This window comes from Cryptomeria japonica, chromosome 9 (assembly GCF_030272615.1).
Source record: "Cryptomeria japonica chromosome 9, Sugi_1.0, whole genome shotgun sequence".
Classification (NCBI taxonomy): domain Eukaryota; kingdom Viridiplantae; phylum Streptophyta; class Pinopsida; order Cupressales; family Cupressaceae; genus Cryptomeria; species Cryptomeria japonica.
In genome coordinates this window covers 273,573,779-273,594,989 of record NC_081413.1, presented here as the reverse complement: position 1 = coordinate 273,594,989, position 21,211 = coordinate 273,573,779, and the positions used below count along the sequence as shown (strand labels likewise).

Below are 21,211 nucleotides of genomic sequence, written 5' to 3'. Positions count from 1 at the left end.
GTTATGAAATGTCTTAAAATCACATTGCATGTGAATTTTTCGACGAAATAACTATTGCAGAGTTTAATAATAATATTATGATTTTATGATGGATTTATGCATGTGCATTTAAGTAGCAACAAAATTAATGATTTGGCGCTTAAAAAATGCTTCCTACCAGATTACTAGCAAAGCGCTTGATGAAATGCCTATTAGCAAATTGTGGGAAAAATTGCAAAAAAAATATGGTATTAAAATCTAGGGTGGTTGTTAAAGTGCTAATAGAGTCGGTGGTCTTGTCAAATTGTTTGAAATTTATTTCTGGTTACAAGTCCACTAGTTGCATATCAGTTTCAGTAGATTGCTTATTAGTGTTCAGTGGTTACTCATCAGTTTCAAAAACTTCATGTGAGTTTTAGCAATGTCTATCTTATAGAATATTATCAAGGCAAGATAAAGCATGGATTGGTGACCTAAATTTTTACCCAAGGAAGAAGATGTAGATCCTATCCAGGAGCTGTTGATAAGAATACAGAAAGAAAGGGAGAACTATGAACGAGAGGCCGCCAAAATTATTAATCAGTATCAAGAATTCTTTGATGAATTAAAAAATCAATATTCCTTTGAGAAATTCTTGAAGTTACTTGAAATAGTTGATCCTACCAAAAACGGCCTTACAAACTACATAAGAAGGTCAAGAAAGGAAAGGGGGAAGAAGAAAAATAGAGAGCTAAAATCTTATATGTCAATGACCAAACACCATTCCAAAATATCTCTTCTAGCAAACAAAAGAACTTTTCAGTTGCAAGGAAGAATGATAATAGCAAGCATGAACTCGGAAGAAGAAATCTTTGTTTTTTATGAAAAGATCTTGGGAGCCTAGCCACTAATGAAGAATAAGAAGAGGAAGAATTGGAAGTCACAAAGGAAGAGTAAAAAAAGACGTTAAAACCAAAAACAAATGATAAAGAAGCTGAAATTTCAAAAGCAACTATAGAGGAAGAGTAATTGAGCCCTCTTGAAGTAATTAACATGGAGCATCCTAGTGAAGGAGAGTAAGATCATGGTGAAGATTGGCGTAAACAAGATGCTGAAAGTAACTTTTGGGGTTTTGATAATCTACTCTTTGAGATGGAAGCAAAGATACCTTATGATAATCCACTGTTTGAGGTGGAGTTCTAGGATGATCATATTGAGAGACATGTGAATGAGAAAGGTGCCTACTTGAAATTAACGATGGTTTTGAGCACGCTGAAATTTTAGAATGAAAATTTCGAATCAGCAACTGTTGATGAGTTTTTTGATCATTCTGATGATGCTGATTCAGTCTATGAGCAAAGTGTTTAAATTCATGAAATATACATGTTTGATTTACTAGAAAGTTATGTTGATGAGTATGAACTCAAGAAAAATGTTGGGTTCAAGCCTGCTGCAATTTTCAGACATTGGTATCAAAAATAATTAAATCAGAAGTTTCTAAATTATATGAAAAGTTGGCCATTTGTTTGTTTTATTAGCCCATGAGTGTTCATTGCATGACAACTATTTGATGAAATGCTTTTGTTTAAATTGTGAAAATTCCATGTTTGGTAAACAATTCTAGTAGCATATATCACATTCTCATTGGTGTGTTTCTACCAATGTTACAAGACCCGGACTTGCGTTGGACTTGGTAAGCTGATTTTGGACTCAAACTCGAACTCAACACCCAAACTTGGCAAAAACTCGGCAAATTGAAAAACCCAAGAAATTCGGAGATTATTAAGGATTTAAAACTTGTTTCATGCACCCTCTCTCAGGCTCTGAGACTATTGTAGCCTCGGTCAGACTTGGCGAGTCTACTAAAACTCTGCCAACCTCTGTTAGACTTGGCGAGTCCGAGTGTCAAGGCTTGTAGAATCTGCAAGACTGCCTCGCCTCAGGAATTGACAAAGCTCTGTGATTTTGACAGATACATGTAAGAATGGTTTCTACTTATGGTATTGCACATTTATGATGCACTAACCCTTATTGATTTAGTGTTCGTGGTCACTAGAATGCTAGTCACATGCTTACTAAATATCATGTGTTGCAAGGGTGATGAAGTCAATTAATATGGCCATCACAAATCATCTAGTCCACTAGAAAAAACTACCTACAAAGGATGCCACTTGAGAAGAATAAAAAAACCTGGAGCAGCTTACTTTGCAATTGCTTGAGGAAAAGAAATTTTACGAAGGGTGAACTTGTAATCTCCCCTTTCCAAACTATTTATGTTTGAGAGTGTTTGGGTCACTTTTCTTGCTTTGGACAAGATTTTGGAGTTTCTCATATTATGATACACATTGACCATTCCCCACTTCCCCGCGATCATTGGAGATCCCAAAACCTTGATCCTCGGCCTCCCACTCCCTTGTTGTTTGCAAACTCATAGACCTATACTTCCCCATGCACTTGATATTGCCAACCCCCTCCCTCTAATCCTTGTGTCTTTTTGGTATGTGTGTACTTAGACTCATGCACTCAAGTATACACTTTCATGAAACACTACTGTTTGTGTGAAGGATTTCACCTGTCACCATGGTTGACTAGGAATGCCATTAATAGACACAAAATTGAATTTGATAAAATTAGTGGGAAACCTTGGGATTACACTAGGCCTTCAACTCTATATGAGGTGGACAACTTCATTAATTTGGATAATCTTTAGACTTCATCACATCAACAAATATTTGGGCACTTGTGTTAAACTATCGGATCTAAAGGCAAAAAAACTTGGATTTGGAGATTAGAGAATCAAAATCCTTTGGTTTTTAAAGGGCAGCTTCATATGGAGGCTGCATTAGTGCTTAAACTAGGAGGCGTACAACAGTGTTGGGATTTCAATGGTTTGGTCTTTTTTAGAATATCTTCATAATCATTGCAATCTTATATAATCATTTGAATGAAATACTTTGTTCCAATTAGTTTATATGAGAAATCCATATGAATATATGTTGTAAATATTCTAGATTTAGTCATTTTGGTTAAAACTCATTACAATATCTCATATTTAAGTATTTTAACATAAATATTTAGCTAAGGGCCATTATAAGTACCTCTGCTGAATGGAAGGTACTTGCTTTTAACTCCTTTGTCCTTTTCTCTACAAGTGCAACAACTATAGTGGTTGAGACTAATTGTTAGTGCTTAGAGGGGGGAGGTGGTAGGATTGAATGCTACTTAGTACTATTAACAAGTAAATTTCTACTTGATAAGCATTCCTACCTTTGAAGTTTTCATGGATACTTGTCACCTCAAAACTTGGTTGTCAAGCTCCATCACTAGAAAAATGCCTAAGGAATAGGCCCTACTCATTGCGGACCATTAGGTTAGATCTAATTGAACACATCAAATAATTGTTGGTACTTTGGGAGGAAAACATGTAACATTTTTTGGCTGAAATATCAAGAGTATTCCACATCACATTCGTTAGAAAGGATCTACTAGAAATAATAAAGGAATTGAAGGGTGGTCTTGTTGCTTATAAAGAGCTCTTAGTGTTGAAGGGAAATGACAAGATTGCCATGTTGATGTGGACCAATGGTGGGGATCAACTTTAGAGTCTCTCCTCTATTGGACCTTGGATACCCCTGCACTCTTGGTCAATGAGTAATGCTATCTGATTGGATGCCATGTGCTTCTTGAACCTTCAAAGTCATCAAAGCACTTAGTGCATGTGGGAAAATTGTAAAGTGGCAAGGCAGATGTGAATCTGCCTTAGCCAAAAGCTGCCAATCAAAAATTTATTAAGGCATAAGGATTTTGTTGCATGTAGTGAAAATTCACTACTTAAATTTCAAAAGAGAATAATTTTTTGCCTTATTTTTCCTAGAAGCGTGTGCTTTTGCCAATTTAAATCTTGATCAATGACCATCATTGCCCATTAACTTTGCACAAAGTTGTCAATGAATAGGATAGTGTGCATTGTTGATATCAAAATTGATCAGTGACTTCCATAGCTCAATTTTTACTACACCTATGTCTTATCTCTTTGCTTTGTTATTGGTCTTTTTCAAAAGAGATGCATGGTGAAGACCTTATAATGTAGTGATTTTTTGTTACATATACTAACAAGCATAACAAATTCTCTCATGCTAGCAATCTAAATCAAAGAGTGTCATTATTCCAATCAAACACCTCACTCTTTCAAGGCCATTGACGAAATCTAGTTACATATTTGAAAGAAACACTTAAAGGGTTTGCACTAAATAATGAAGCCTTTTTACTATGGTCGATGTGCCATTTTTAATGCAACTGGTGAGAATGTCTTTTTTTTATAAATCTCCTAGAATATTTGAGATTGCATCCAATATTCAATTTGGAGTTCCGTAAACCATAATTTTCTCATGCTCTGGAGCTAGCATCAACTCGACATCCTTTAGACTTGAATCTTGAGTACTTGTGCACAATTGCATGAAATGAGATCATTCAAACAACCACAATGCGCACTCACCAAGGCTCACATATTTTGCTCACAGGGGCAAAGGCAAGTCAATATGCATATTAGGCAAATTGGTACAATCTTTAGCAACTTTATGTTCAATTTCCATTGCTCACTGAAGATGTTTCTGGGGTCATCACTTCTCTAGAAAGGGCAAAAGATCAATGCAACTATGCAAACCTTAGAGAACATTGTACATGACTCAACAACTTTTTGCAGTCACATATACTCCTTTGTGTCACATGCACCCTACATGTAAATCATTGCATCATCATGTGCTACCATGTATGACCCCACACGCTATTGTTCCTTCATGTTTCATCACACATGACTTAGCATAGTTGTGAGCATTGCCTAGTATAGTTTTCAATTTGTTACACATGGCATCCTTCTTTATCAATAGGAATGGAATGCCAAACAATAAGAATCTCAATTGCCAAGTAGTTGAAAGGTCAATCTATTTAGGGACATGAATTGTTTTATCTTCTTCTCTTGTCTTGGAACAATATTATACGCATAGTTAGGAAAAAAGTTAAATGTTTACCCCTTTCTAGTCACTAGAATCTTCATTCCTCACCTTGCTCTTTGTAATAGTTTATGTATCCTATTCTAGTTACAGATGGCATCCTTTAGCTATAGGAATGGAATGTCAAACAATAAGAATCTCAATTGCCAAGTAGTTGTAAGGTCAAGCGATTTAGGGAGATGAACTTTTTAATCTTTTTCTATTGTCTTGGACCAACATTGTGCATCTATTCACTTGATTCTTCACATTGAGGGACAATGACAAATAATTGCGTAGTTTAGGAAAAGTAGTTTAATGTGTTTACCCCTTACTAGTCACCAGAATCTTCATTCCTCATTTTGCATTTTGTAATAATTTATGTATCCTATTCATTTTTTCATTTGAATATAAGTAGAACATTATTGCTAATGGACTTCCACACAATTATTTCTCTTTGTATTAGGTTACTCTAGTTCTCTCTTTTTTTTGTATAATCTATAACCTTAATTCTTCCCCAAGACAAGGTTGCTCTCCAGACCACCTAGGATCTAGATCAATAAAATTCTAAGATTACTTGGAATTTTTTTTGTCATTGATTAATTTGATATCCCTCTCAAGGTTGACCTTGTAAATCATGGGATAACACTTGGAGGATTACAATCAAGTTTGTTGAGAAAGCAATTCATGAAAAGCACACAAAAAATACTGAGAGAGGGGGGGGTGTGAATTAATATTTTAACATTTTTAATCTTTAAACCACAATGATCAAAATACAAAAAGTGGACAAGGATACAAGAACACAATATTTCACGTGGAAAACCCTTTCAGGTAAAAAACCACGGCAAATCAATAACATTTCATTAAAAGAGTACCAACTTCGCAATACAAAAGTGAGCACCAAATCACAGAGAGCACCAACCTTGCTAGAAGCACCAATTTCTAATAGAACACCAGTTCCTGACTGCTGAGACACCAATCTCAGATATACATCAACTCAAAAATACAGGACAATATTAGAATAGTAAACTAGTAACACATAGCACTTTCAAACCCATCAAGAAACAAGACTCCCATCCAATCTACTCAACACTGTTACTAAATAGAGTCACACTATGGTCCAACTGAACCAACTCGAACACAAACTTCTCATATTCCAGAAAGTAGAAATCATAACAATATATGGCTTCCTTGGTTCAAAATAGTAGTAACAAAACTTTCTTTTACCATACCACCCTTGAATATATACTCAGCTTTAAACCAAAATTCAAAATTTAAGGGATATTTTCTAATTTTCATATGATGCTACTTAACCTCCAATAACCACATTTTTACCTGGAATGCCCCACAATAAATAGTCTTAGGCCCAATTTCAAAGAAAGAATCTAATATTTTGAATGCACAGAATATCCAGGCCAATACACGGACCCACAGCTAAGGAAGGGAACTATGATAGAATGCTCATGCCTCCAAACAGAACGCACCACCCAGAAAAATTCTGGAATACATATGTTCCAAAAAAAAGCTCACTGTCCATCACAAATATAAAACGACAACGCACTATATTTGTCGATTCTCCTCATAGTCACACAACAGTCATCATCAATTTGTAAATTCATCAACAGAGCCCACTAAAACCTTTTTGGATCAACAATGTGTTTGTTTGTTTCACACACATATCTCCACTTACACAATCCAAAACAATGTTTTTCCTCTGTCAATCGAACAAACCAAAAACCAACAACTCCATTCCAACCTTTTTTTAGAAACGTAAGTGCTTTTTCCAACACACACACCCGTCCATAAGAAAAAGGACTTCGAAGAGCTTCAACACGGATGCATATTTTCTGCAACTGCCAGGAAGACTTTGACACTGTAATCTAATGCACCACACATTTCTTTTAAAAAAAATATATCGCACCTACATCTCCTTTCACGATGTGCGTTTTTTAATGGTCAAAAGGATTTCTTACACCCTCAAACGCAAACAGCAGGTTGAAACGTATATTTGAAGCTTCACGTTTTTTTCAAAAACGTTTCATGTTTCTGCCAAAAAAAAAACTTCGACATCATTTTTTTAACAACCAAACATAGCGCCCACCATAAAGAAACATTCTATCTGCAAGAAGAATAATTTCTAAAAAAATGCACAAACCTAACCATCAACCAAGCAACAGGTCCTCAATGTATTTCACTTAAACAAATCACTAGTGATAAAAAATAACACCCATCGAACATTCCTTAAAAAAAAATGTATATGAAAAAAAACAATTTTATAATTTCTGCGTATAGCATGACAACAACTATTTGTAGATTCCAACCACATTACACAATTGTCTCATATTCTTCTCATAACCGTAGAAAACATCGTGCCAAAACATATCAAAAGATCTTTTGACAAGTCCAAGATGATGTGGCATAAAATCTGACACTTGGCACAAACAAGCAAACAAATAGCTAGCTGAAGCATACGAGAACCTAGCTGAAGTAGACAGACAGCTAGGTGAAGAAGACACACAGGCAGCTCAAGTTGACATTCAACCAGCTTAAGTAAACAATCAAGCAGGCAAGCAGCTCAACTGAAATTTCAATCCAATCTTTGAACCTCAACAACTGACCTTTGACATCAATTACAAAATATTCAACAATTCATTCATGGTAGATTGCAAAGAGATTGTAAAGAGATGTACCTGAAAGAAACATTGTATTGTAGAAAAAGAGCTATGCACCTTTGGTGTACGTAATCGAAAAAGTGGATAGAGAACCACCTAAGTTTAAGAAGAGGAAATTGTACCTTCTCGAGATCTCATAGTAGATAAGCCACTTGAAAATAAAATGCTAGTTAGTCCCCCCTTCCTATGTGAATATAGTCGACAAATCATATACTTTGCAAAGTATGGTGGTTTGTCTTGAGTTGTAAATGGTGCATGGCTTCAGTTGTTGCTGTCCAAGGGGTATTCTCAAGCCATGTGACCAATAATATTGAAGATACTTAGGCTGAATGATGCGTCCATCCTTGATCCTAAGAGACAACATAGAATGTGAGTTGAAGCCTACTGCCCTCAATTACCAATTTATGATTACTTTTTGTTCCTAGGTAAAGTCACTTAATAAAAATAAAATATTCAACTAAAAAACATAATTAATTAAATACAAGTTACCTAGAAATATTTATTTAGACAACTAAATTTAATTAATTAGATTATTTCTTTGTCAAAAACTTGGGCCGAAAATGGGGACATTATAGTCCTCCCCAAAAATTGCTTGTCCTCAAGCAATATGAACCTATATACTAGTACTAGGATCTCAAATGAACCTGAAGTATGCTCCACCATATCTCTGCTGCACCATTTTGATAGGATTTACCCAACAACTTTGTGAATCTCTGTTACATTGTCAAGCAATCTGCCAATCATATAAATCCTTGGATCCCAAAGACAAATTGGGAGTTTCCATTCCCAATACCTGATGGTTTCTTCTGCACCACTTTGACTACAGTTGGAATACCAATCTGCCAAGTCTTCACAACATATTAACCATTCTGTAGAATCAAACAGAGACTTGCAAGATTTGGATTCTTCCTTTGTAGAAGGGAGCACCTCATACCAAAGTGTTCTATGCAATCTCTTATCTATTCCATTAATATGTGTCATCAAAAACATGGCCAAATCATTTGCATGTGGGCTGAAAGCAAAATTATGAGCACACTTGACAATGCCTTCGATGTGAAATTTATTGCTTGTTTTATTGGGTATCACAAAGAATCACCTCAATTGCATATCCTACTATTCTCCCCATGTGTATCTCTTGAATCAGCAGGTGTCTCACAAACTAAACTATCAAATGATAATTTTGCATCCAACATAGATGTATCATCTTGCAAAATTTGCTTTTCTAACCCAATGAGATTGCACTCTTGATATTTTTCCTAAGTGATATTATCATGTTGAATCTCCATGATACTGGGGCTGCTAAAATCATTGAGCAATTTTTCATCACTCCCAAATCCTTCACGTCTCAAAAGGTAGCTAAATTCCAAATCACGGTCTTTATGGTGTTCATTAATTCTTTCAATCATTTGTTTGACCTCCATAGTCCTTGTATCACATTCTTGTTCCTTCGATGTGGCTGCAATTAGTTACTGATTTTCTTCTTTGTAGAGAGAATAGTGATCTAAACTCAAGGTCAAGCTCATCAACTTATTTCTCCTTTTCTGTGAAAGCATTGAAAGTCTCTTCTGCAAACTTGATGGCATGGTCTTTGTCTCAAAACAAATGCAAGTAATTTGATTTCATTATTTTTAAGGCACCTTTGGTAGTTTGCAAATTTGACAAAGTAGCTCCAACCATAAAACCCTTATGTCTCTCTTCAACTTGTACCTTCCAAAGGAGGTCTTCAATGAACTGGTATGTGCAATCAAAATGTGTTAAGGTTTGTACAACCTTTTCTACAGTGACCATTAATTGGTTCTTCAAATCTTGTAATTCACTAGGCCTTTGATCAAAATCAGCCAAGGGATTTGGCTCTTCACACAACCAATTTTCTGAATTGCCTTCATTTGTACTTTAAATGTTGCATTCCAATTTTTTTGAATAGATGGTAGATCAGCATTATACTCAATCAGTGAATCATCAAAAACATCCATACTTACAAGCAATGAAAATCATGTTTTTTTAACTACAAGCATGAAAAACTAAATTATGTGAAATTGTATGAGTTTTTCAAGGAAAAATTGTGTTTTTTTGCATTTACTAACGATTTTTTCAAGCAAAAATTGCCACGAGTTTTACAAAAACTTGTCAGCAAATTATTGGGTGGGTGACTCATTTGGCAAATTGGCTCACAAGTACTCGTGATTTTTGCAAGTTTTCGGCAAATTTTGTAACCTTGATGCAGACCAAACAAAAACAAATATAACATCATCTCCATATATCCCCTCAAACTTGTACAACACTCCAAAACAATATGTATGACATCCTATAAAGTAATGTAACAGCCTATGGGTACGACAACTCATAGGGAGTTGTGACTTCTTTTATGGACGGGTGGCACTAAACTTGACCAACTTTGAATTTCCAAGGAGACACGCCAGCTTTTATTCTTCCCAAAATATGGTACGACACTCATAAAACTTGTATAGCACTCCCAAAAAAGGCTGCAACTTCCTTAAAGGAGGGAGTTATAGAAATTTTTAAGCCTTCATAAGATTGTGCTAGGCTTGGTAGGCCCCCCCAAGGCCACATTGGCATTAAACTTGTCTTTCAAACTTTATTACTAGCAATCGACCCCTTTCCTTGCTGTTGGAAATGTAGTAAGGGTACGACCTCCATGAGATTAGGGAGAGGTATAGTTGGATATTTCTAGCTGATTTAAATATAATTTTATTCTTTTTCCTTCACATGCACCCACAATAGAAAACCACCATCCAAATTCACTTGCACACACAACACAATAATTTTTGCTTTTTTTAACCCATGCATACACCTCAAAAATAAATGTATTATTTGTTTACAAATTTTTAATAAATTTGTACTTGATAATCTGGTAAACCTGCAAATTTGAAGATAAACCAATTTGCTCCACACTCTACACACCTGTGAACCTTGTATGAATTCACCAAGGATTGATTAAGTGGGTTTTCATCCACAAAACCAATATTGCCTTATGGTTTTCATCTTAGGATGGATAGCTGAACAACTTGAACTCCCAAAGATGGTTTCTATAAAAAAATAACCAAGAATGATTTCTTTTTCCTCCTCAACTCCTTTTATAACCCCTATAGAACTTTTTGGGGTTTAAATTATAAAATAATTTTTTATGTATTATTCCTTTTTTACTTTGTATTAGTGTCTTTATTAATTATTTTACTATTTGGCCCTAGGTAAAGTCACTTAATAAAAATAAAATGTTCAACTTAAAAATATAATTAATCAAATACAAGTTTCCTTGAAATATTAATTTAGACAACTTAATTTAATTAATTAAATTATTTCTTTCCAAAAACCTAGGCCAAAAATGGGGACACCATGCCATAAAGTTAAGCAAACGGACGCCTAGTCATAATGGTCATGCAATTTTTTGGATTGGAGTTATCCTCAGGCTTGTATATGGGATGGATAATTTCTTGTGACCAAGAAAAAGGGAAACTTGAGAAACCAACCTCATTAAAAAGTTGTGACAAATGAAAGACAAATCAGTCCACACCATATTTGAGGAGCTCTGCTTGAAGCCTCTCACTTTTTGTTGCTTTGCTGGTACACAACATCCTATTAGCTCTTCTAATGTTTTGTGCAGAGAAACAAACATAAAAGGAGAGAAGAATCAAATTAAAGGCTCATTATATATATTAAAAACATATCAGTCCACACCATATTTGATGAATTCTGCTCGAAGCCTCTCACTTTTTGTTGCTTTACTGGTACACAACATCCTATTAAATCTTCTAGTGTTTTGCGTGGATAAACAAATATAGGAGAGAAGAATCAAATCAAAGGCTCATTAGGTTACATTAAATGGTCTTAGGAGAGTGATAGAGGAATCAAGGAACTCATGTCATTTAGATTCAAGAAACTTATGTTTACTCTCTTGTATAAGACATTGATAATCTTTGCATGTGAAGGTATGGAGGGTGGTCATGATAGATAAAAATGAAGCCTTTGATGCATAGATTTAGACTCACCATCATGCTAGTGATTCATAGGGTTGAAATTGGTATGGGGAACATTAGAATGATGAATTTAGGGCAAGAACTGTGAGGTCAGGGCGATTTAAAATTTTGAATAATGACTTGTGTAGGAAAGGGGTAAATGGCTTCATTCTAGAGTATATGGTATAAATGATCTAAAATCTACAACATATCTAAACATTGAAAGATTAATATAAGCATAATTGATTTTGGGTAAAAAGTGAATAACATACCAAAGTGCACCAATTAATAGATTGACGAAAGAAAGGATCTGGCATATGAAATATTGAATTATTGTAATTTCAAAGTAGAGGCAAAATGAAATTTAGCAATAACTGAAACCTGTAAGAAGCATGTTTGTTGAAGAGTCAAAGTTTGTTTACACTACGCACCTTAATTCTCTGAGCACAAATGTTTAAACCTACTCATTATTTTTGGTATCCTTCCAATTTTTGTTAGGCATTGTAAGATTATCTTTAAGGTCAAATACCAACAAAGTTGAGGATAGGAACTGTGAGGAAGAGGCAAAGTTTGGAATGAATGATGAAATGTGTAGGTAAAGAAGTGAAGGAACTCTTCCCAGATGATATGGGATAAATCCTATAAAATCTACTATATGCCCAAATCTCCCAAAGATTTTTGTGAGAACAATAGATTTTTACCAGAAACTGAATGGTGTAGGAATGTTAATGAAGTGATAAATTAAGAAGAGAGCTTACCAATAGAAGATTGAATCAATGCTGAAGTTGATTTAGAGGCAAAATGGAAATCTAGTTATAACGGAAATCTGTAAGGAGCATGTTTGTTGAGGAGCCAATGTTTGTTTACACTGGCTTTATCCAGTGAGCACATTTTTTTAATATACTCATTTTTATTAGATATCCTTCCATGCTCTTGGCAAGCATTAAAATTTATCCCTTTAAGATCTGAACTCAGAATCATTGCATTAATTTTACATATTTGTAGGGCATGTATATCTTATTTAATTCTATCTATGAAAATATAAAGTGTGTTTATCACAAACATCTATGCGTTCTAATCTATGGGCATGATACATGTTTCAGGTAATAGATCAGAAGCAGAAAAATCCTTTGATAAGCACACTCCTAATATTCTAGATGCATATGAGGTAATTTATAAATTATCTTGTCGCTAGCTAATTACAGAAACTGGATGTACGGTTTATAATGTTTAACTGTTTTTTTGTGTTGGTCTTATTCTATTCCTATTTTCACTCACATACAAAAAGTTTTCCTTTATAAAGTCCCTCCATTATTTTTTGGCCATTTATATCTTATCTACCACTATATCAGTATCTTGTTGAACTTTCAGATGTTTATCACTTGAATTTCATAATTATTAATATGATTCCTCCTTATCATGATCTGCATCCTATGTCAACTCTGTGAAGTGCCTTGTGTATTGTGCCCGCTGTTTGTTGTGTATAGTGTATGTTTTATCTTTTGGTTTTATGGTCTGGTCATCCTTAAGATTTTAGTTGCCACCTTTACCATGCATAGATTTCTACTTGAAACCAAAAAAGACAAAAACTAAAGAAATTAAATCATCATCCACCAGATGGGTTAATGAACCCCACAGTTGATTCAAATTGAAGCCGATTAAATCAAAATTCCCACCAGTTTTGCTGAATGTCGTGCAACCTTTTGTTGATATATGCACTGTATATGACAACTATAAAACCATTTATTAGCTATTTTCTTCTACATAAATTAGTTTTTCTGCAACTTCTACTTTATTAAGGTTAAACAGTGTTCCTTATGTTATCAGGTGGAGACTTTGCTCATGAAAATTTGTGAGACTTCTATAACAGAATTTGAACTTAAGGTAGGTTCTTTATGGAGTTATTATGTTCATAATCCTGGTTTTTATTTTAGAAATTGGTTACCTCTCTTAAGATTCAGCAATTTTGGTTCCTTGTACTAAAATAATGATTTTACTTTTTGATTATCTAATAATTGTTGTTGATTCGTAGTCACCAAACTCTTTTTTGATTGAGGACTATTTATGGAGCAGCTGAAAGATTTCAAATTATATGTCAGGAGGGATGCAAACAAAATGGATTTAACATCGCCTCCAACCAACTATACTACTCTTGCCACAGGTGGAAAATCAGAATCTATAAACTTCACTATACCTGTGGATCCACCTGCATCCGATTCACTTGAATCACAAACTACTTCTGCTCTGCCCTTAAATAGACAACAAAGCACACAAAAGCCATTGGATACATTTGATGATGAAGGCATGTATTTGGTAACTTCTCCAAAGGTAAAGTCCAATGGCTTGTGCCTACAATCTGTTTACTTAATTGAATTAACATCCTTGAAATATATAATAGGCAGCCTTTATCTTATCCTAACAATTTGAAGGATCTCCAGGTTGGTATATTTAAAAGAGGGCGTAATAGAAAGGGGAAAACAGGACCACCACTATTAAAAGAGGTATGCATACAAATCAAGATACACATGGAATATATTTCACTTATGTATTTAATAAATTTGTTCAATGGCTAAGGAACTTGTTATCTAATTTTTAGACAAAAAAGAAATGAATGAAATGAAATTATTTTTTTTAGTAATTATCCACGTGTCATGCCCCGCCATAGTAACAAATAATTGCACCATCTGAGGAAGGAAAATTGTTTTGTTTCAAAGACTTCACAATATTCCTGAAACCTAAAATCGAACTGATATTGCTGTCATGACCCCAACAGGAGGAATGTTGTCAGTAATCAGGAAAACTCCACGATTTTCTACAGACATTGGTACAATAAACCAGTAATCATCGAATCATTAAGGAATGAACCCAAGGCACATCAGCAAATCATCAATCATCCAAACACATCTTCAGAACATCAGTATCCAGTTAATCATCAACACCAATCAAATCAGTCCAGCAGATTGAACCATTGGAAGCCAGACAAATTCATCAAGCAGATCGTACAGCAATTAAGAAGCATTTTCCCCATAAGATGGGAGCAGCAATCACAAGGGAAACCAATCCAATTCATCATAGCAGAACTCTAATCATTTCAGATTATTACTATCAGATATATATTCAATGGTATACTTGATATATCTGCCAATCATTGTCTTATGTATGTATACATGTTATTTATGAATAATAAAGAATGCTTAAGTACATGTTCTTATGATAGAATATGAGATGTGCTTGATTGACTGAAACCCACCTTGTAGGAAGGGCCTAGGGTGTAAGCAAAAGGGGTATACAAGGCTAAGTAAGTAACCCATTCTAGAGTTGACCATAATGGCTCCTAGGACCAAAGGGCACTTACATAGAGAGCCAGGCAACCCACTTACGACCCCCACACAATTCTACAAGATGGCAAGTGTCTATAGGGGGATGAGACATTGATGGGGAAAACAGATACAAACCACCAAGCAAGAGGGCTGTGGTAGACAGCCACTCTTGGGCTTGGTGTAGAAATGGCTTCGGGCAGACCCATCATGTCCCTTCTCCCAAACCCTAATATGCTTGCATTATTGATAATCTATGAATATGATGTAATTGCCTAATCCTAATAATTAAACATATATATATGTGTGTGTGTGTGTGTGTATTTGCATATGTTTTTCATGTTGTGATTGCAGGATTCAAATCTAGGATTGCATCATTAAAGAGAGGTAAGGCATAACCCTAACCCTAATTTGTTGCAATTGTGATCTTAGGGCAAATTTTAAGGCAAATTGGGAAGGGGACATTACACCATGAGATCAAGCAGTCTATGGGACTATGAGCAGTGGCAAAAGTGCATTGCGTAGGGCATGACAACCCCCTCAATATATTAGTTTTCATGAGTTGCAAGGTATGATAATCCCCTTGACTAGGCTACACATACTTGCATGTCAAATGCGTGCATGGGTACAACGCCTGTGTGCCAAATACATGTATGGGTACAACACAACCTGGATATGGTTTCCACCTATTACCATATGTGAGCTCTTGATTAGACTTAACTGGATACAACGAAAGACATTAAATGGACCTTCCATAGCCACGTCAAGTTTAAAAGGTCATTATGAACCAAAAATATAATAAAACCTACAAATTGTAAAAAATTATAAAAAACAATAAAAAGATAGTAGATGACCTCCCTAAAATGCTTATTTTCATCAATGGAGAGTTTGGACAGTTTTGTGTTGTGTGTGGAGTTCCATGTGGTTTGTTGTGTTTTTTATTTTTTAAATTATTGAAGTCCACACATGTATTGGAGTTCTACATGTACATGGACTGCCTATAGGTTGTGGGTTTTGTATTTTCTAAATTATTAATAAAATTCCTATATCGCCATTGGCCGTTGGGAGCTATATAGAGTATAGATCCGGCCCGCCTGACTATAGCTTCACTTATTCATAGGCCTTTCCAGAGAGAAGGGTGGGTGGGAGATATAGTGGGAGGTAGATTAGAACCATACTAGCAGCCGGGCATGTTACGTATAGATCATGCAACTTAAAATTTTCATCATTTGCTAACTTCCTTACAAAAATTGTATCCTTACACATTGGCCATGTTCAACTTATTATCTTATAATTTGGTTCGTTTTTCTTTGGCTTGCTCAACTTATATTCTTTCATGTCATCTATTTTTCTTTGGGCTATCTGCATTTTTTTTCTTCTGAATATCCCTTGTTCTCGAGTTCTTTATGTGCCACTATCTAGTGAGGTTGTGAATGGAAGAAAACAGTTACATAAGATAATACATAAAGTTCACATTAGATAATGTGTTTTAAAATGATTGAAAAAGTAAAAACATATTTTGAAATATTTATATTAAATAATACTTAACATTTTTTTTTGGTCGATAATAGATAATGATTTTATTAAGAAATCGGGGTTTGAATTGGCTTGATCCAGGTGGGGCTACATCCGAGAGCCACCTCCCCAAAATACATTGCACATTAATGCTGAACCCCAAAGTAGGTCCATGGTTACATTGGTGCTTTGACTTCACCCTTTTCGTGGGAGCGAAGAATCATACTAAAATTATCTTCCTTGACTCTCTTTTCTTTCTTCCTTTTTACCTCTGTCCATCCTTCCTCCTTCCTTACATCTTCCAACATTTTCAATTTGGAATCCCCAAGCGCAACGTTCCCCTACACCTTTGGGCAACGCAAACCAACTTGATCCCCATGAGACTCCACAACAACACTGCACCCCATCGGCGAACCAGATTTAGCTCTTGGATCTTGATGAAAGTCTCTTTCTACCTTATCCGCACCACTACCAACTCTAACACTGTTTATTCCCACAACCCTTGAGTCTCTTGATTTTACTTTATTAGTCTCCAAACCCACCAATGGAGTTGAGTTCTCCAAAACCTTTATCTCCTTTTCACTTCCAACATTACAACATTTATTCTCCTCACTCAAACCTTGGGTAGATCTACGCTTTTCATTCACTTTCTACACTGTGTAATGTTGAGGGGACACTTCTTTCCACTAAGTAGCAAGCTTCTCCACTCTACGCTTGTCACATTGGGCTATGATATGGCCAGTTTTAAAACATCTCCTACATCTAAAGGAAACCCCTTCAAAGACTAGGGGCTGTAACCAACATCCTTTCGAAGTTTTAATCAAAATCTCAAATGGGAGTGCTTTAAGCACATCCATCTCCACTAGAATCCGATCATAAGTTGTGTGCAACATATTTAAAGAACCTTCTTCTACCATCAAGAAGTTGCCCAAAGATTTCCCACTGCCTCAAAACAAGAATCGAACCAGAATTGCATACGAAGGTTAGGAAGCCTGACCCAAAGAGGGATACAATCAAAAGATTCTGAATGAGGGCTAAAAGCCAGATGCCAAGGTTTCAACATAAGCGGATGACTGTCCTCCTAGCATCACCGATTGTCAGAGAGGATCACATTCCTGTCCTTCTCATTTTCAAAAACAACAAAAAACCATCGAGCATGCAGGTAAATTTGAACATAACCTTCTAGATCGGGTTCCCAATGTGCAAAGATCCCCTTGTGAAGATCACTCAGACTTGGCCATAAACCTCTGAACCGCTCGATAAACCCTAGGCCTGATAAAACTCTTTCATTATGTTCCACTTCTTTCTCCATCTTCTCTATCAAGACACAATGACAAGCTTAGCAATAAGATGCTCTGCACATGTAGACTTAGCAAAACCCTCCTTATCAGTGCGCTGCTGAAAAAGCCCAGTCGTTTGACCATGCCTATGGGGATGAGAAACAGTTGAAGGCCCAAAAGGCCGCCAATCCTGCACATCTTCTTTCTTACCCCACATCGAACATCCTTCTCCTGCACTGACAAAGCAAGGGCACAGCCTCCCCGAACCTTGCTGCACTGAAACCCTACTCCCACCCTCATCTCTAGAAAAGCCATCTCGTTTCAACGCTTTTGCTTTCTTCCCATGAATCAAAATAGATGCGAAGCTTGACTGAGAGTGGCCATGCGTCACCACAGTCGCCTGATCTTCTCTCTGTCTACATGGGCGACCGTCGGCAGAGAATCTCCATGCCTTCAAAGCAAAGAAACGAGACTCGGACTCGGCAAGGCCAACTCAGACTCGGACTTGAGACTCGGCTCCAGACTCGGCTGGACTCGGGAAAGCGAAAACCTCAAGAAATTTAGAGATTTTTAAAGATTTAAAACTTGTTTTAGACACCCTTTATTGAATACACTTTAAAGACACAATAACATCATCAAACTTGGCTCATTTGATTACATACACAAGTATACATCAATCACATAAGCATAAACGCAAATTGTAGATGAAGAAAATAACAAACATAGATATATAAATATTGTCAAATGTATAAATATTACAAAACTCATGGAATAAAAAATATATGTCATCATATGATCATCATCAAATGTTTCATACAAATACCAAAGGTAAATACAACTACAAGCCTATGGCTCAGAGAAGCCTGTACGGCAGCACCCTCCGGCCCCGACCCTTGCGAAGGCATCTAAGGTAGGTCCTCGATGATTGGACAGCCATGGTTGCTCCCCGTGACACCATGCCATGCTCACCAACATCAGGAACATCCGTGTCACTATCTGCCTCTGAATCTCCTGTCTGTGCTCGTGCTCTCCGCTCCTCCTCTGCCATGGCTACAGTCTCAGCCTCTATATCTACCTGGTTGATCCAATCAGTGTCAGACACGGAGGTTAAATTTTCCCTACTTCTATCGACGCAGTTTCCCCCCATATTTTTCAACAGGGGTTTGGGGGTAGCGCCCCCAAGGTGGGGTCAAGGGGCAGCGCCCCTTGCGCGCTCCTTGTCGCGATACAGGGTGGGGTCGAGGGGCAGCACCCCGCGAGGCCAAAAAAACTTATTATTTAATAAAGATGTGAGGTGTCATTTTTCTATTGGCTGACATGTTGTAACCCTAATTTTTCTCATTCTCAGGCGGAGGTTGTAGTGAACAAAGATGAGACCATTCATTTAAAAAAAACTTTTTAAAATGTTTTTTTTTTGTCATTTTACTTAAGCTAGGCAGTAGCCGAGTTTGGGGCTCAAGACTTACCGCATTTGGCGAGTTTGAGCCAAACTCGCCAACTCGGCGATTCTGGCGATTTTACTCGCCAAACTCGGACGAGTCCGAGTCCGAGCCCCTAGGACTCGCCGAGCATGACTTGTACTCGGACTCGCCAAGTCTGGGCGAGTTTGGGCGAGTCCTGTTTCTTTGCTTCAAAGTCGTAGCTGTGGGAGCCATTCAAAGGTTATCTACATAATACTTAACCTTGGACATTAGAAAATATGCTATTTCCATAGCATGATAAAATATAATTACAGACAATTTAAATTTAGTTAGAAATTTAAAAATAGTTTATTTATATTTTAATTAAATATTGATATTCTTTTTTTATAAATGGTTTTGGGAAGATAATTGAAAAAGGGGCTCATTTTAATAGACTTTTGATTTTTTTTGCTTGGTACGCTGCAGCATAGTGATGCTCTATATGTTAATCAAAGATTAAAATTTACATATGTTTCTTGGACTTTTGTCCATTACATGTCACAACCAAGTAATATGCAAAAGCTCGGTGACAACTTCACATAACGTTGGTTGAAAATTTTGTACACCTGAGGAGATGTGCAAAATTGTGGTTTCTGTCATAGTGTGTGAGTTAAAAACTCTCCTAATTTAAGGGAAGGCTCCCCCTTTTCTACTATTGCAAATTAACTAAATTTCTAATCTAACTTGGGGAGGACAACACCCTTTTCTCTTCTTTTAGAAAAGATGATTTTCTTTTCTCTGTTCAGAAAAGAAACTGCAGGTAGGAAAATAAATATAGCAACTTTAACAATTACAAAGATTCTTATACCAAAAAGGAAGTAAAGTTTTTGTGAAAGCTCAAAGACTTCCGTCACTTCCCCGGGACAAGAAAACAGAAATAAAGCTCAAAGTCTTACTTTCCATTATCTTATCTACCTTTCAAAATTATTAGAATAAAAACAACGTACAACATATAACAGCACAAAGTCTGCTGATATGGTGCACTTCTAAATTACTACAAATGGGAGCAACTACAAGTACAAAGTCTTACAATTCCTCTCTACTATGAACATTTAGTTGTAATAATTTAATCCTTAATACTTGTAGCACAAAGTCTACAAGAAATCAGATTAAAGCTCCTTTTAACAATCTTGTTAGTACCTCAAGCAAATGCAGAAAAATTTACCACTATGACACAAGAACACAATGGGTATAAGAGCAAGACTTTAACACAAAGTTTGAAACTCAAATGCCTTCTTGATATTACTTGAGAAGCCAATTTACAAGTATGAAGCACAAAGTCTTTATGACTGTAAATTTTTGTAGAGTTTCTTTGCTAGCTAAAAAGATAAAAATTACATAGAGCACCCTCCTGTATATACAGGTGAGGGACTAAGAGCAAAACGTGAGATAATTCTAACTAACTAAGACTTTTTCCGCAACCAACTATAACTATCTATGACTTATTCAAATTACAGTCCTATTTCTATTCAACTTGTAATTTGTTTGCATGTAATTACAAGTTTCAAGACTACAAGTGATGAGGCTACTTGTAATCATAAGTTTTCACATTACATGTAATTTTGTCAAAAAGAAAATGCATAACAAAAATAAAATTCAAGTGTCATGAGACACTTCTTATTCTTGAGTGTTTTATCAAATAAACACATGAAGTGGCCAAACAAGGCATCCTACACTCTCCTATAATGAATCTTATTGGGTCTCAAAGTGAGTCATTCATAATATTTTCATACCGGTACCAACGATCTGTCACCTTTGGTAGAAAGACTAGGAAATTGTCTAAGTGATGCTGCTATGTACACTAAGTAGGAATTCATGTAGAAGGTAAGGGTGGTTGAAACTTGTGACAGCTGATCACACAGGTAATCATTGATGACTTCACCCCAGAAGATATGAGACTACCCTTTCCTCATGACTACAATGTATTTATACATCCAGATCTCAAATACATTGGACTGTTTCAATCCCATTATCCTACTGAGAAGTGTGATCATATCACTAACTTCCTCAATGAAATCAAACCGATACAACTTAGGCCATCGAGAGAAAC

At 35.9% G+C, this 21,211-nt stretch overlaps 1 protein-coding gene across 2 annotated transcripts in view; it reads left to right on the top strand.

Annotated features, from left to right (window-relative positions):
* LOC131033018 (uncharacterized) overlaps positions 1-21,211 on the top strand; it is a 127,690-nt gene that overhangs the window by 51,158 nt on the left and 55,321 nt on the right. For both annotated transcript variants that reach the window (XM_057964125.2, XM_057964123.2), the window contains 4 exons: positions 12,693-12,757; positions 13,417-13,473; positions 13,663-13,917; positions 14,028-14,090. In XM_057964125.2, coding sequence (XP_057820108.1) covers positions 12,693-12,757; positions 13,417-13,473; positions 13,663-13,917; positions 14,028-14,090 — 440 coding nt within the window. The remainder of the gene's footprint in view (positions 1-12,692; positions 12,758-13,416; positions 13,474-13,662; positions 13,918-14,027; positions 14,091-21,211) is intronic.